General features: G+C 40.0%; 1 protein-coding gene across 7 annotated transcripts in view; it reads right to left on the bottom strand.

The window, feature by feature from the left end:
• The window catches only part of IQSEC2 (IQ motif and Sec7 domain ArfGEF 2), a 156,491-nt gene that overhangs the window by 32,680 nt on the left and 108,674 nt on the right, over positions 1–15,137 (bottom strand). For all 7 annotated transcript variants that reach the window (XM_087925818.1, XM_026711515.2, XM_087925819.1 and 4 more), the window contains one exon: positions 937–1,219. In XM_087925818.1, coding sequence (XP_087781944.1) covers positions 937–1,219 — 283 coding nt within the window. The remainder of the gene's footprint in view (positions 1–936; positions 1,220–15,137) is intronic.

Below are 15,137 nucleotides of genomic sequence, written 5' to 3'. Positions count from 1 at the left end.
TCTTCAAAGAAAAACCAGAAAGTCCAGTTGCTTCTTGAAAAAAACACCTTTGTGTCAGCCTTGGCTGGATTTCAACTTGCTGGCTGGGGAATTCTGGGAGCTGAAGTCCAAACATTTTGAAGTTGCTAAAGTTGAGAAACACCAACCTACAGAAACACCGACCTACAGATGCAAAGCATATGCTCTAGTATTAAACATTTTCTCTTAGGGTTTCTGCCTTTGCCTGCCTTCCAATTTACAGATATTGGATCTTTCAGTCTTTTAAAGCAGGGGTCCCCAACCACCGGGCCCCGGACCGGGACCGGTCCGTGGAACATTTTCTACCGGGCCGCCGGTTTGCTGAGTGCTGCCATCTTGTTTTGATGAGAAAGTGCTTCCGGTGAGCTTTTCTGGTTGGAAAGCGGCGTTTGGGTCCTGAAGGAATCCTCGCGCCTTAGTTTCATCAAAGGGGGGGGGGGCGGCTTCAAACAAAACTAAGGCGCGAGGATTCTTTCAGCACCCAAGGCAAGGCAAGCCGAGCAACCGTCCCGAAGCCCATCGACAAAGGTACAAAGGAGGAGTTGAAGGTGGCAGGGAGAAGTGGGGGACGGCTGGCTGGCCGGTCGCTCGGCTCGCCTTGCCATGCGTGCTGATGCCGGTACCGGGCCACGGATCATTTTGTGATGTCGGTACTGGGACGTGGAACAAAAAAGGTTGGGGGCCACTGTTTTAAAGAGCTTTTGTGGGACCAAGTTTTCCTATTTCGTAGATAGTTCCCATACTGGCTCAATCTACAAAACCTTTTACTGCAGCCTTCAGACAAATCAGGTCTGTAACTCTCAAAATGCCCCACAATAATGCTGGCTCATTGGACTTCAAGGAAGCCACAGGATTTGATTCCTGCATGTCAGGAACACCAGAAGCTCTCATAGCTCAGCAAAATCCATGACCAGATACCTTTTTGTCCTGAAGATCTGTTGAGAGCTCATAGCTGTCTGACAGTGCTGATCGTTTGCTATCCTCCTCTTCCTGCTTCCTCAGAGCCACGCTGGCTGGCTGTAGCCGAGCTCGCTGGGCCCACGGAAGCCCTGGTGACGGAGCGTGACAGACAGAAGAAGAGGAAGATGGCACTAAATCGTAGTGCTCAACCTTGGTCACTTCAGGGACACATCGGTATGGTTGACTGCCCAGACTGTCCACTATGGTTCCTGCCTCGCTTCCCGGAGGGTCTCCTTCCACACTGCAAGAAAGAGAAAAAAGGCTAAATGAATGTGGATGAACAAAGGTTTTTTTTTAAAAAAAAACATAGATATTAAGTATGTACCAACACCATTTTGAACTCGGAACACTCCCCATAATATTTGAGACCAGTCATTTTGTGTTTGCAAGCAATCACTTCTTTCTTCTCAGAATGGTGGTTTCATGAAACATTTTGCATTCCCTTCGCAGCAACCCATCACTTTACAGTATTGATGGGTTGCTGTGAAGGGAACGCAAAATCTGTATTTTTATACTATTTTATCTTATTTGTATGCTATTTTTATATATTATAGACTGACCAAATTAGCCATAGAGAACTACAATTAATCTGTTGCACAAATTCTTTCATTGAATGAATCTCCTGATTCTTCACAAGGTCCTACTACAGGTAGTCCTGACTGCTTTATTCGCAGACTGCTCAAAATTATGATGGCGCTGAAAAAGTAGACTTACAATCAGTCTCGAAACTTGCAATATTCCAAAAATCAAGAGGTCTGGGAGCTTTGTAATAAGAATATATTTATGATCATTGTAGTGTCTTTTGGGTCATTAAGCACAACATCCTATGATCACTATTTATGACCTTCACTGCCAGCTTCTGACAAATAAAGTCAGTGGGGAAGCCAGCAGGAAATCATAAGTTGTGGTCACATGATGTGCTTAATGATATGTGGTGCTTCAGTTAATGACCACAGCAGAACAGATGTTCTAAGTCCAGCATGGTCATGTTTCATTTAGCAACCACATTGCTTAGCAATGGATCAGTCAGTCCCAATTGTACTCAGTAAGTGAGGACTGCCTGTAATCTCAATAATTCTGGATTAACTTTTTCCCAGCAACATTTTGTTATCATTCTCCTGACCTAAGAAATAGACCCTGAAGCTTCTATTAGCCCCATTTGGAAAGCACGTATTAAAAGCATGAACATAGAACAAGAGATGAAGGTGGGGGAGGCTGAAAAATCAGAGGAATAACATGACGGTAAGAGTTAAACCATGGTGGATAAAAATATTTTTTTTACAATTTTTTAGTTAAATTGGATTTTTTAAAATTTAAATTGGATTTTTTATTTAAATCAGATTCTTTTTTATTTTAATGAAATTTATTTTACTAAAATGCTTTTGGAGTAAAAATCTATCAAAAGATAGTTTTCTATTTAAGATACATTAATAATTTAGTTTATTCCGCATGAAATGGAGCTTAGTTATGTAGCATGAGGCTGTATATTCTGTAATATTTACATTTTTGGTTAGCTCATTCAGTGAATCCAAGCTCTGCAAGCTAAATAGGAAACCTTCATTTTCTTTGCAAATAATAATATTAAAGATTGTAACTACTAGCAAGAATGAGCCCTTACATTTAAAGAGCACCTGTCATTGCCCATCCATCATGGCAGCTCCTGTTAGCGGGCATCCACTCACCTGCTGCCTACCACGTCCCTCACCTTGTTGTGTCACTGCTACATCACCAGCCATCCCATTAAAGTGAATGGGAGTGTCAGTGAATCAACAGTAGGTCAGAGGAGGAGCTGCTGCGGGACAAAGATGACAGTTGCTCTTTAAAAAGTATGATTTGAATCGAGTTGATTTAAATCAAGCCTTTTTACTGGTGATTTAAATCATCAACTTCAGGGGTCCCCAACCACCGGGCCGCGGACCGGTACCGGTCCATGGAACATTTCCTACCGGGCCGCCGGTTTGCTGGGCGCCGCCATCTTGTTTGACGAGAAAGTGCTTCCGGGTGAGCTTTTCCGGTTGGAAAGTGGCGTTTGAGTCCTGAAGGAATCCTCCCGCCTTAGTTTCATCGAGGGGGGGGCTTCGAATGAAACTAAGGCGCGAGGATTCTTTCAGCACCCAAGGCAAGGTGAGCCAAGCGACCGTCCCGAAGCCATCCCGAAGCGAAGCCCATCGACAAAGGTACAAAGGAGGAGTTGAAGGTGGCGGGGAGAAGCGGGGGACGGCTGGCTGGCCATGTGTGCTGATGCTGGTACCGGGCCGCGGATCATTTTGTGATGCCGGTACCGGGCCGCGGCACAAAAAAGGTTGGAGGCCACTGATCAACTTGATTTAAATCAAATCCACACTGGGTTAAACCTTGATCTAATCCACTCCAACTGTTTTGCATTTGTTTTTCTTATTTAGGGTAAGCAATTCCTTGTGCCCTGTAAAACCTCAACTAGAATAGGTCACTTATATTTTTCAAAATCCAGAGGATGTTCCTTGTTTCTCTCAGCCTATGCCAGCTTGCCTGGGTTCTTCCGGGAGGATCTTTCCTAATGCTATCTCTGAAGACAACCACCTTTCCATCAGAATGGAATTTTTGTAAAATAAAAAATTTCAGGAGAGTTACAAGTGGATGGCAATATAACTGACCAAAGACAAAGGAAATTCTATCCAACACATCTACATCAGCTGTGTGCATCAAATAACATATGAAGCAACTACAACTACAGCTACAAACTCTATTCCTTTTGAAATGTGCCATGATGTCACATGCATATACATTGAAAAGCAGAAGTTATGATATCATGAAGAACATTCCATCGTTTCAATGCAAACTCTGGATTCATCTGGATATCTCTGAATGTACCAAGAGGGAACCAGATTGGAGAAGGCTGCTCTTTTCAACTTTTGCATCATAATTTTGACTTAAACAAGTCCAGACTCCCCTGAACAGATGGATTCTTAAGCACAGTAAGCATGCATGTACACATCTGGTTTAGATAACTATACCTGGTCTAATAAAATCAATTATACCTTTCTAAAACTTCTGCACAGCTTGAAATCCACAAAAACGAACAAAGCTCACTTGACATGTTTGTAAATAAAATGCTTACATTGGTGCCAAGGAAACTCTGGGCATGATGGTTGCCAGGGACAACCAGTTATCTGGCAAGGGATGAATTGACAGGATGTGAATGTGAAATGTGGGGTTTCCTGCATGCAGAGGTCCAGACAGACCTAGACATGGCACTGGGTATTTGCCAACACCCTCATTTTGTAGTCTCAGGAAAACTCTCAAAAGCAAAGGATTGCGACTCAGCTTTTAATGCCATAGAAAACTGATAGATCACAAGTTATTAAGGCCTGCTTCAGGTTTACCACACCAAGAAAAGATACTCACTCTGTTGGGCAGAAGACATTTACACTAGAACCACACCCATCCCTGACTGTATCTTTGCCCACCACCCAAATGTGTTCTCTTATTATCATCATCATCCATAATGAAGGCAACTCTCAATAGGAAAAATGTTCCTCAACATCCCTAACAGTCTCATCTGCAAGACTAAATAAACAAATATATCCTAGAAAATAACAATGATGGTGGTAGTTGTACCCCACAGGGGGTAGATTAGTGCGGTCAAATAATCTGGTTTGCCATTCCTAAGAGATTTTTTTGGGGGGTATTTACATTAAATTTATTAACAACTATAAAAAAAGAAGGGATGAAGTAGTTAGCCATTATCAGAACATATTATTGGACTAAATAGATCAGAGGACTGATCCAGGAATCTCCAGGAGATTGCATATATACTTCTTCTTAAAAAGTAAAATATAGATTAAAAGGAATTTTAAAATGTTGTGGAGGTTATAGTTTCTAGTACATGATAAATTAGTTGTAAGTAACTGATCATACTAAATCACTATTAACTTCTAAGATAAAAATTAATACCAACAACCATGATCTATGTTGTGTAATTTACCAAGTAAATTATAAGCTATAATAAAATTCAATCCATATTACTAAGACTCTATTCTAATTTAAATAAACTTGTAAAATTGAATTATAGGTCATATATATAGAGAAATGTACATTTTGGATGTGGTGCAAATCTCTAAATTAAGTTGTAGTTTAGGAATGGTTCTGTTTTCGGCGTGACAGTCTCCTGCAGCTCTCTGGCAGTGAAAACAGTGCCTGGGCTCCCGTTTTCGCTGGCAGAGGGCTGCAGGCTATTGTGGCCAAAAACAGAGCCCAGGCAGGCCGCACACGGACTCCCCGAGCTCCATTTTTGCTGGCAGAGGGTTGCAGGAGGCCGTTGCAGCCGAAAACGGAGCTCAGGAGGGCAATGTGTTTTCACTAGCAGAGGCACCATGGGTAAGTCCGCTGTTTCCAGGGCGGCTCCGTGGGTCAGATATAAGCACCCTGCAGGCCGGATCCAGTCCGCAGGCCTTGAGTTTGACATCCCTGGTGTAGAGGACTTCCACTATGCTTTTTCTCAGTTTGAGATGATGGCCTGTAGAGGGCCCTGCGCTGGAGACACCGTTGGGGTGGATTCAGCCAACTGAATTAGATGTCTATATCATTTTCCTACTTTTCAAACTGTCAATCATTCTTAACAATATCTAAAATAGATCATTCAAGGAAACTATCTTTACCAGCCACAATATAATACCTCTCTGTTTATTCTTGTGTGGTGCGTTCACATATGCTTTTCCTGGTCTGCTCTGAATATTTAACCCCTGAATATAGATTGGCTTCTACTCTAAACATTTATTGCAACTTTACCAGCACTACAGGTATGAGACTCTGGGGAAGGCTGACTTATTAAAAAAAAGAATTATTCAGCAACCAACTGCATAAGCACACACAGTAACTTTCCTGGTCTGAAACACCTAGAAATTTCTAATCATTCATAGCACTTCGTAATCACCAAAGGATGCAATACAATAGACAAGTGGTCTGTTATATGTCTAACACACGTTTGAAATTTTAAACAGGGAAACTGGCAGGTCAAAGCAATTTTAGGGGTCTTCCTGTGCCAGTATACGGAGTCAAGGGATAGAACTCTAGGTGGCAAACCACAAGTGGTCTAAACGCCTGATCTAATATGATCCCTTAACAGTCAACCTCAAATAGTGACATCAGTGCTCTTACAGAAGTCTATTTTATTTAACAATATGGTTTACAAAATGAAAGTGATGAAAAACTGCCATTAAAATAATAGTGCTGAAAAGAACTGGACTAAGAAAACCCTTTAGCACAAGGATACAAAGTCGGTTGATTCTTTACCGTCATTGCCCAAATAGTTCCAAAATGCTTTAGCCGACAGGTTAAAAGAAAGGAGGCCCCATGAACCTCTCTTACAAGGGGTGCTTGTAGCATTAGAACTGCAAAAGTAAAGCAAACTTGCTGACTTGAGATGGGAGGGTTGCTCCCATAGGAATCAATGTTCCTGCAATTGTAGGGAATTAAGCTCCTAAAGGCTCAAAATATTCCATACCAGCATTTTGAATGAGAGACAAAGCACTGCAGTGCCTCAAAACAGTTATTAGTTGACACTGTATGTTGTTCTACAGTATATACCAGTGATCAGATTTGTGGCTTGTCCTTCAGAAGCAAACTGAATTTCTTTCTCAGATGCACAGTGTAATAGGAAGGGAAACTTTAATTATGCTGGGAATAAATATTGTTAAGTATGGTCCTTCAGGAACATCCTGATTTGATTCCTGGCAGCCTCCTCCTTCATAGTATAAAGACGGATAAGCATCGTCTATCCTTGGCACTAACCAATAGGGAAGGCTTAATTCATGAAGTGGAAATAGCAGAATACTAGAAAAATGACATATAATGATAGAATTATTGATCCTTGATTACAGAATTGAAGTATCAGCATATACCTTGAACTTCACAAAAGGAAGATTTTAATGAAAGAGCTGTAATTAGGATCCATAGAAATCCTAAAAGAGAGGAAACTTAAAATCCAGTTGCAAACAATTCCAATGAAGGGAAAAAACAAAAGATAGAAGAAGCCAGGGGTGGCATTCTACCAGTTCTGTCCAGTTTTACAGAACTGGTTGTTATGATTCTGCGCAGTTCGGAGAACCGGCAAATCGCACCACTGGCTGGCCCCGCCCCTCTCTGCCCGCCCCTCCGCGCCCTGTCAGTCCTTATCGCGCCTGTAGTCTGCTTTTGCCCCCCTGCCAGGCCAGCCATTGCTGCATGCCTTCCGCTGTGGACCTGCCTGATCTTCCTGGGTGAGAGAGGCTCTGCAAACTCTGGGGCCAGTCACCTACCTGCCACTGCCAGTTGCCTTCCCCCCCGACCCCACTTGCCTTTTGCCGTCACTGCCCGCTGCCCTAATCCCCAGCAGGTAAGGCCCAGCAGCTGCGGTGAATACAGGGGGGGGGGACTGAGATGCAGACTGGTGGGGACCCAAGCTAAATTTCACTGTACTGGAGAACCTGTGGAGAGGCTCATGTTCTCCTGCTGCTGAGAAAGCAAGAGAGTCTTTCCCAGCACAGCTCCAGGCAGCAGAGAGAAACAGGATTCAATCAGGCTACTTCTCTGCCCCCCCGAGCCACCTGTTTCCCTATTGGAGGGGAACTTGCAAACTTTCACTGCGCCAGAAAAGAGGGAATGAGAGAGGAAGAGAAAGAGAGAGACAAGAAAGAAAACAAAGAGAAAAGAGAAAGAAAGAAAACAGAGAAAGGAAGCGAAAGGAAGAAAAGGGATAGACAAAGAAAGGGAGAGATGGAAGGAAGGGACAAAGAAAGAAAAAGAAAGAAAGAGAGGGAGGGAGGAGAAAGTGAATGAAATATATGGATGGATAGTTAATACATAGAGGGAGGGAGAGAGGAAAAAAAGGAGAGGAAGGAAGGACACAAATCCTGGCTTCAGAAGACTCTGAAACAGCACAGCAATCTAGGGCTGGCCTGGAAGGGATCTTCTAGTCCAACCCGCTGCTCCAGCAGGAGATCCTTACAGAATCATAGAATAGCAGGGTTAGAAGAGTGTGTGTGTGTGTGTGTGTGTGTGTGTGTGTTTCAGGTGGGTCTCCTAGCTTTAGAAGGAGAGAGGGAAGGAGGAAGGGACAGAAAGAGAGAGAGAAAGAGAGAGGGGGGGAGAGAGAAAGAGAGGGGGAGAGAGAGAAAGAGAGGGCAAGAGAAGAAAGTGAATGAGATATATGGTTGGATAGATAAATACAAGGAAGGAGGAAGGCAGAGAAAAAAAAAGAGGAAGGAAGGACACAAACCCTGGCTTCAGAAGACTCTTTGAAGCTGCACAGCAATCTAGGCTGGCCTGCAAGGGAATTTGGAGGTCATCTAGTCCAACCCCCTCTTCCAGCAGGAGATTCTTACAGAATCATAGAATAGCAGGGTTAGAAGGGGGGAGCTCTGGCGAGATCAGTCATAAATCAGTCATAAATTAGAAGACTTGCTAAACAACTGGCCATTAAGTGAGGACCACTTGTATTTGGTTTGCCAGTCACATGGCCATGCCCACCCGGTCACGTGACCACCAAGCCACTCCCACCCAGTCACATGACCACCAAGCCACTCCCACAAATTAAGCCATGCCCACAGAACCGATTGTTACAAAAGTTGAGCCCCACCCCTGGAAGAAGCCAACAAGGATGTTCTTAGAAGGCGGACAAAAGACAGGTCTTCAAGGAAAAGGAAGCAAGAAACAGTAGAAGCAATATCCAACAGCCTAAAACTCAGGTAAGCTTGGTAAAGAATGTTAAGAGTAATAAAGAGGGCTTCCTCAGTTATGTTTAAAATATATACATAATCCATAGTTATTACATTGGTGTGCTGTAAAGGAAAAAATAACCTATGCTCAAAGAATACAAATGCTTGCAGATATCAAAGATAAAGGCAAATTATTGAACTCTTATTCTGGTTTAGTTTTCTCCAACAAGAGGGTTCAACCAGACAAAAGTAAAGAACAGGTTGAAGGAGAAGAACTAAACTTGAAACTGGGGGGGGAAAAAACATAGCAAGGAAATACCTGTTCAGTAAGGTCAAAATCAGCATCGATTTGTCAAGAAGTCTTGGCAGCCTAACCTTATCTACTTTTTTAATTAGGTAACTACCTTAATAGATTATGGGAATGGAATAGAAATAATGTATATTTATTTTAAGCACTGGACAAGAAACCTCATGACTAAAATACTGTATATAAAATAAAAGTATGTATGCATGCATGTATGTATGTATACATAAGTATGTATGTATGATAAAGAGGTTACTGAAATTTTCAAATTCAAGAGTAAAAATTAATACAAACTAAAATAAAGCAAGAAAGAAAAAAAGGAAAACCAGAAGGAAAATAGAAAAAAATACAAAAAAGTGGCTTCCAATCTTCTTTACAGCAGTTATAAGTACAGGAAAGTTCTCAACTTTACAACCATTTATTTACTGATCGTTTGAAGTTACAATGGCACTGAAAAAAGTGACATGATCATTTTGCATGCTTATGATTGTTGCAGTCTCAACATTGTCATGTGATCAAAATTCAGAAGCTTGGCAACTGGAACGTATTTATGATTGTTGCAGTGATCATCTGACCAGCAAAGTCAATGGGGAAGGCAGATGGACTTAATAACCGTGTTACCAACTTAACACCTGCAGTGATTCACTTAACAATTGTGGTAAGAAAGATCATAAAATGGAGCAAAGTACACTTATCAATTGTCTTGCTTAACAACAGAAATTTTGGGCTCAATTGTGGTCATAAGTCAAGGATTACCTGTATAACTGTGTGTGGATTAGTCTTGTTGTCTAAAGTTATATGGTGACTCACATCTTTTTATCATTTGCTTTATCTAATAAACAAAACCATAGATCACAACTTCATTTTTTTTCCTATTTAAGGAAAAAGTCCACAAGAGGTTTCCAATCAGCAACAAACATCAACATTGTCTTTTCTTTAGTCTGACAGATCAATTTGGCCATAAGTAAGTTACATTTTGCATTGTAGCTTGCCCACAATATGCCAGTCAGTTTGGGCATAGTTTTCTTCTTACAGTTATAATGAGATAACTTAACAGGTAGAAGGAAGGCTAAAGCAAGATTTAACAAGATAAAATTAGGACAATCTGGATCACAGAGAGACTTTTATATGATAATTCAATGAGAAAAAGAGATCATGCTCTCTCAGCACAACTGATAAAGTTATTTTTCCTCTATGTATCAGCAGCATACAACTAGATGACTCAATTAAGACATTAGGTGGCCATTTGTAAAAATGTTTTCAGCTGCTGGAAAGGAGTCTGTGAATTCTATGACTCTTTTTAAATTCCCCACCATCAAGATATCAATGCCTAAATCTAAATGGGATTATTTATCAGAATAAACAGCAACTAAATAAATGATACATTAAAGAAGTAGAACTTAGAGAAAGTCACAAGATGCATGCTAAATCGACAAAGCCACTATTAAGCCTACTAGAAAACCAATAGTAATTGTATGTAAAGTTTAACATGTCAGAATCTTTAAAATTAGATAATTGTTTAACCAGTAATTATATCATTAAAATAAATCCCAAGCAGATAAGAGAGGGACCAATTCATTATGCATCCAATAGATTTTGACGGAAAACAGCTCCCCACAATGGGCAGCAATTTGGACAACATGATTCCTTAAAAGAAAAAGGAAGATCAAGTAGCATTCTGATGAAAATCACAAAGGCAAACAACAGACTGTGCGATTTTGAAGGGAATAAATCCTATTATATCAAAGGCGAGTTCTGTATAGCTCATCCAATTAAGCATGCATATATATAAATAAGATTCTTTTTTAATTTTTATCAACACAGTAACTGTTTTGCAATTAAACATAGTTGGGAACAATATGCAATTATATTTTAATAAGATGAACATCTCTGAAAAAGATAATCTAATAAAACCAGGCCCAAACGTCAAGAAATTGAAGCAACACAGGAAATATATTATTTAAACACAGATATAAACACACAGAATCCAGCATAGAGATTACTAAAGAAAATATACACAGATAAACTGAAATATCAGTAATAGAGAAAAAAATATCGCTATGGAAATGCAAATTACTCTATTCTGACAAAGCACCAGTGCCCAAATAGTTGGTGACACTGTTTGAAACGAAGGATCAAACTGAGCCCATTTGTAATTTTTTTTTGTCAGCCGAAACAGCCACTTTGGTATTTGAGACAGCTGCAAGTTCAAATCCTGACAAGGCCCTATTCTGCCTTCACTTGCTCAATGGTGGAGCAGTTGTTTCTTTTGCCTCAACACACCTTCCAACAGTCTCCATAAATTCAAGCCACATTCTTTTCTATCAAGTTCTTGGCAACATCCCAGTCCTTTAAATACCCTTCCTCCTCTCCAGGTTTCATGGAGAAGCAGAGTGTTCCTTGATTTCCTGCCTCCAAATGTTATGGGGCTGAGAGACAGCAGTTGCTACAGCCCACCCTAGAGGCAGTTGCATCTTGCACAGGGTTGAAATTTCAGATGGCCAGCTTCCAAGCATGAATTCCCTTGGAGCCAAGATGAAATATTTGGGACGGTGTACCAAGCTGTTTTCCTTATTTTATTACTGGAGGGGAGAAGAGAAAACATTTTGGCATTCAAATGGCCCTAGAGATTCTTGAAGTGCTCAATTCACCTGCTGATGGAACAGCATACTGAAGATTACAACCTCGACTTGCATCCTTTTCCAAAACACAGAGACTTCCAAACGCCGTTTTGGTTGTTTTTGGCAGTCTTTGAAAGAAAAACCCTTCGCTTTGCTCTGTGTGAGGAATGTATGCTATTCTCATCTCTTCCCAAAACATCATAGGGCTTCTGTGGACTTTCAAGCAGCCGAACCATTCAACTTCTAGCTCAGCTGGAGTACAGAAGGAATCAGAATAGCTTTGTAGCCACAACTCTTGAGCTAGATTTGGGGAACACGGTTTCCCACTGGTAGGAATTTTTTCCTTGTTACACCTCTTGGCTTCCTCACTTCCCTAATCTCCTGAATGCTAGATTGACCTGGCACTTTGCTACCAGTTAATTGTCATAAACTGTGCACAGGCATGTCTGTTTCTTCTTAGCAAACAAGTGTGGATAAGGGTGGGACACTGGCTGAATGCTTGTGTTTGTGTCTTCTTTTGGCTAACTGCAACATCCAATGGTAAGCTCATTGTGAATTCTTTGAATGAGGATATGATGTAAAAAGTCAAACATTGATCAATGGGAGGAATAAGCATATACCACAATTTGGAAAGTAAAACAAAGAAGGGATGTATAAAAAAATCAGACCACTGTTGATTTATACAGGAAGATAAAGATTGCTGGTTAGCAAAGCATTCATTTTTTATATTGGGTTTCTTCGCATAATGATGCCAACTAGTGGCAAGCAATTTTTTCCTCTATAAGTTTTCCTACTTCTTGAGCCCTTGTAAGAAAATTTGTTTTTAGAATTTGATTTAAAAATGTAATTAAATTCTCATGGATGGGATGAGAATGTGCAGGTAATATTCTTGTAGTTACTTATTTACAAATTGGTTAAAATAAATATATAAACATTTATTTTAAATAATATTTCCAACAAGCTGCAGTCATCTGACAGATCTTTTCTAATATCATGAAGGAACTTTTCCCACTGGTTTTCCCCCCAGTATTACTGTCCCCCCCAATGGGGAAAGCTAATCTTGAAAAACTGGTGGACAATCCTTAGAGAAATTGTCCATTCAAATTTTCTACTCTAATAATGTGGAGAATTTTAAAAAGGCTTTTGAGTCTACTTATGATGTTAACAATATCTCAGACACACCAAGTTGAATTCAACCATATTTTTCCAAAGAAGTGTTACAATTTACTTTACTGGAAGAATGTAATTTGCCAGTAACTGAAGCTTCATGTTGCAACAGGCAAAGCAGCTACTTCAAAACCCAACTCTAAGAGAAAACTCTTAATTCTCAAGAAGGATTTTTAAAAAGGCTGTCTAATTTATTCCATTCTACTGCAATATTTTTTTCTTTCTGATTAACAATCCTCAAAGGAAGAAAAAGGCAGATTAGCTGCAAAATATTTTTAATAGGCATAATACACTGGAAATATCCCAGAGAGAAAACATTATGGAAGAATAGACACTTGCAAAGATTATCTGTCTTCCCTACTTTGAAGTAAAATATAAATGCTAAAATGAATAGAAGCAAACAACTAGATTACAAAAAGTTGTAACCAGGATAAGTATATATACTAGGTACCAAAATATGTGCACTTTTACAAGGATATTTCAACTTCCAAGATTTTGTGCAGAACGATATTAGCCTTTCCGCTGATAAAAAAAACATACAAACTCCTTTTAAATTTGGAATTACTGAATTGGTTTTTTAAATAATCAGCCTCAACTGACTGGAAGTGTGACTAGATGTAAAGAATAAAGAGCAAAAGGAACAAACAAACAGCTAGAAAATACAGAACTGAAATGCTCAATGACAGTAGAACTCTGGTCATGACCATAATTTGTTCCATAACTTTTGTCGCAACCCGATTTGGTCATGACCCAAACCTAATTTTGGAAATACAGCGCTTACAAAAAATATGGCATAGAAGGGCAAATTGGCCACGAAAAAAAATGTGAATTTTTTAGTCAGAACTCGATTTGGTCATGGTCAGAAGCATTCGTTCTACCGTATAAAGATAACGATACTCTTAGGTTGACTTGATTCCAAGTCTTGATGGCCTTGATTCATTTTCTTACAGGGTCATGGAAGTGGCTTGGTTTTTTGTCCTTTCCAGTCTAACCAGCATTCCTGGAACTGCTCGGTAGTTCCCCATCAATTAGTCCTTGGGGCTGACACTTCTTAGCTTTTGAAAGCACCTGAGGTCAAATAAAAGATGCCCCTTTTGAGGTACAGATAGTCCTCAACTTATAACCATTTGAAGTTGCAATGCCACTGGGAAAAAAAGTGACTTACAACTGGTCCTTGCATTTACATCAATGGTAGCATCCCCTCAATCAGATGATTAAAATTTAGATGCTTGCAGTCAACAAGCATTTATGATGATAGCAGGATCTTGGGGGGGTCACGTGGTCACCTTTCCCAACCAGCTTCAGACAAGCAAAATGAATGAGGGAAACCAGATCTGTTTACTGCATGATTCACTTAACTACTGCAGTAATTTGCTTAACAAGCATGGCAAAAAGGTCAGAAAATTGGCACAATTCACTTAACAATTACCTTGCTTAATAATGGAAAGTCTGGCCCTAATTTTTGTTGTAAGTTGAGGACCACTCATAAAGCTTCATTAATTTGATAGCCACTGTTTTAAAACGTTTCCACAATTGGGCAGTTGTATATATACATGCTATAACTTCACCTGACAAGCACTAATGTAAAATAGGCACAATTCTCTATTTTGTATGGGGTGTGTGTGTGTGTGAGATTATTCCTCTTCTAATGAAGATGCCAGTCATGATGACAAATATACTTACCATCTAAAAGCAAAATTGTGTTGCCTATGTATAAATCTATGTAATCTTAACGGATTAATCCTGATTACATTAAGTTTATATGATCAGTTGACTGAATGACTTTAATTTTGGCTCTGAGGCTAACCGATGTTTTTTGCTCAAACTGAAATCTATTTGGGTGGGATTTGTTCATCTCTACAACAGTGAGAATCTATTCTTTGCAAAAGGAAAAAGCCACAGATGTGAAGCTGTATCTGGACTAGAACAGACACAGAAACAAACAAATAAATCCTGCTAGTTAAACAGATGAGACACTCTCTCTCCCCCTCCCCCTCCTCTCCCGCCAAGTCCATGTTTCAGCTGTATAAATTTGGGACATCCAGACATATCAACTAAGCCTTCCTAACTGAATCATTGCCAGCAAGATTTCCCTCCTGGAAATACCTTCTGAGAAGGAAAGTACCATAACAAATCCAGTAAAGTTAACATTTTTTAAATAATAACAGCTATGTAATTTGGTTTTTTCCTCAATAAGCATAATATAATATCAGGCTTACTAGATCTTTATAGTCTGCACAATGCCTTTTGCTTTAAAAATACCAACAGAATACTGACACCCCACTGATCTCAGTAGGAGTGTGTTAAGCCCATAGTTTTACTGAATTAACTCAACTGCCTATATTCATGTAACACTATGCACCATAAATTAATTGTAAAGGTTGGGACAACCCA

This window comes from Pseudonaja textilis, chromosome 2 (genome assembly GCF_049901715.1).
Source record: "Pseudonaja textilis isolate UNSWEBS1 chromosome 2, rPseTex1.2, whole genome shotgun sequence".
NCBI lineage: Eukaryota > Metazoa > Chordata > Lepidosauria > Squamata > Elapidae > Pseudonaja > Pseudonaja textilis.
Note: the sequence above shows the minus strand (reverse complement) of the source record. Positions and strands in the feature narration are given on the sequence as shown.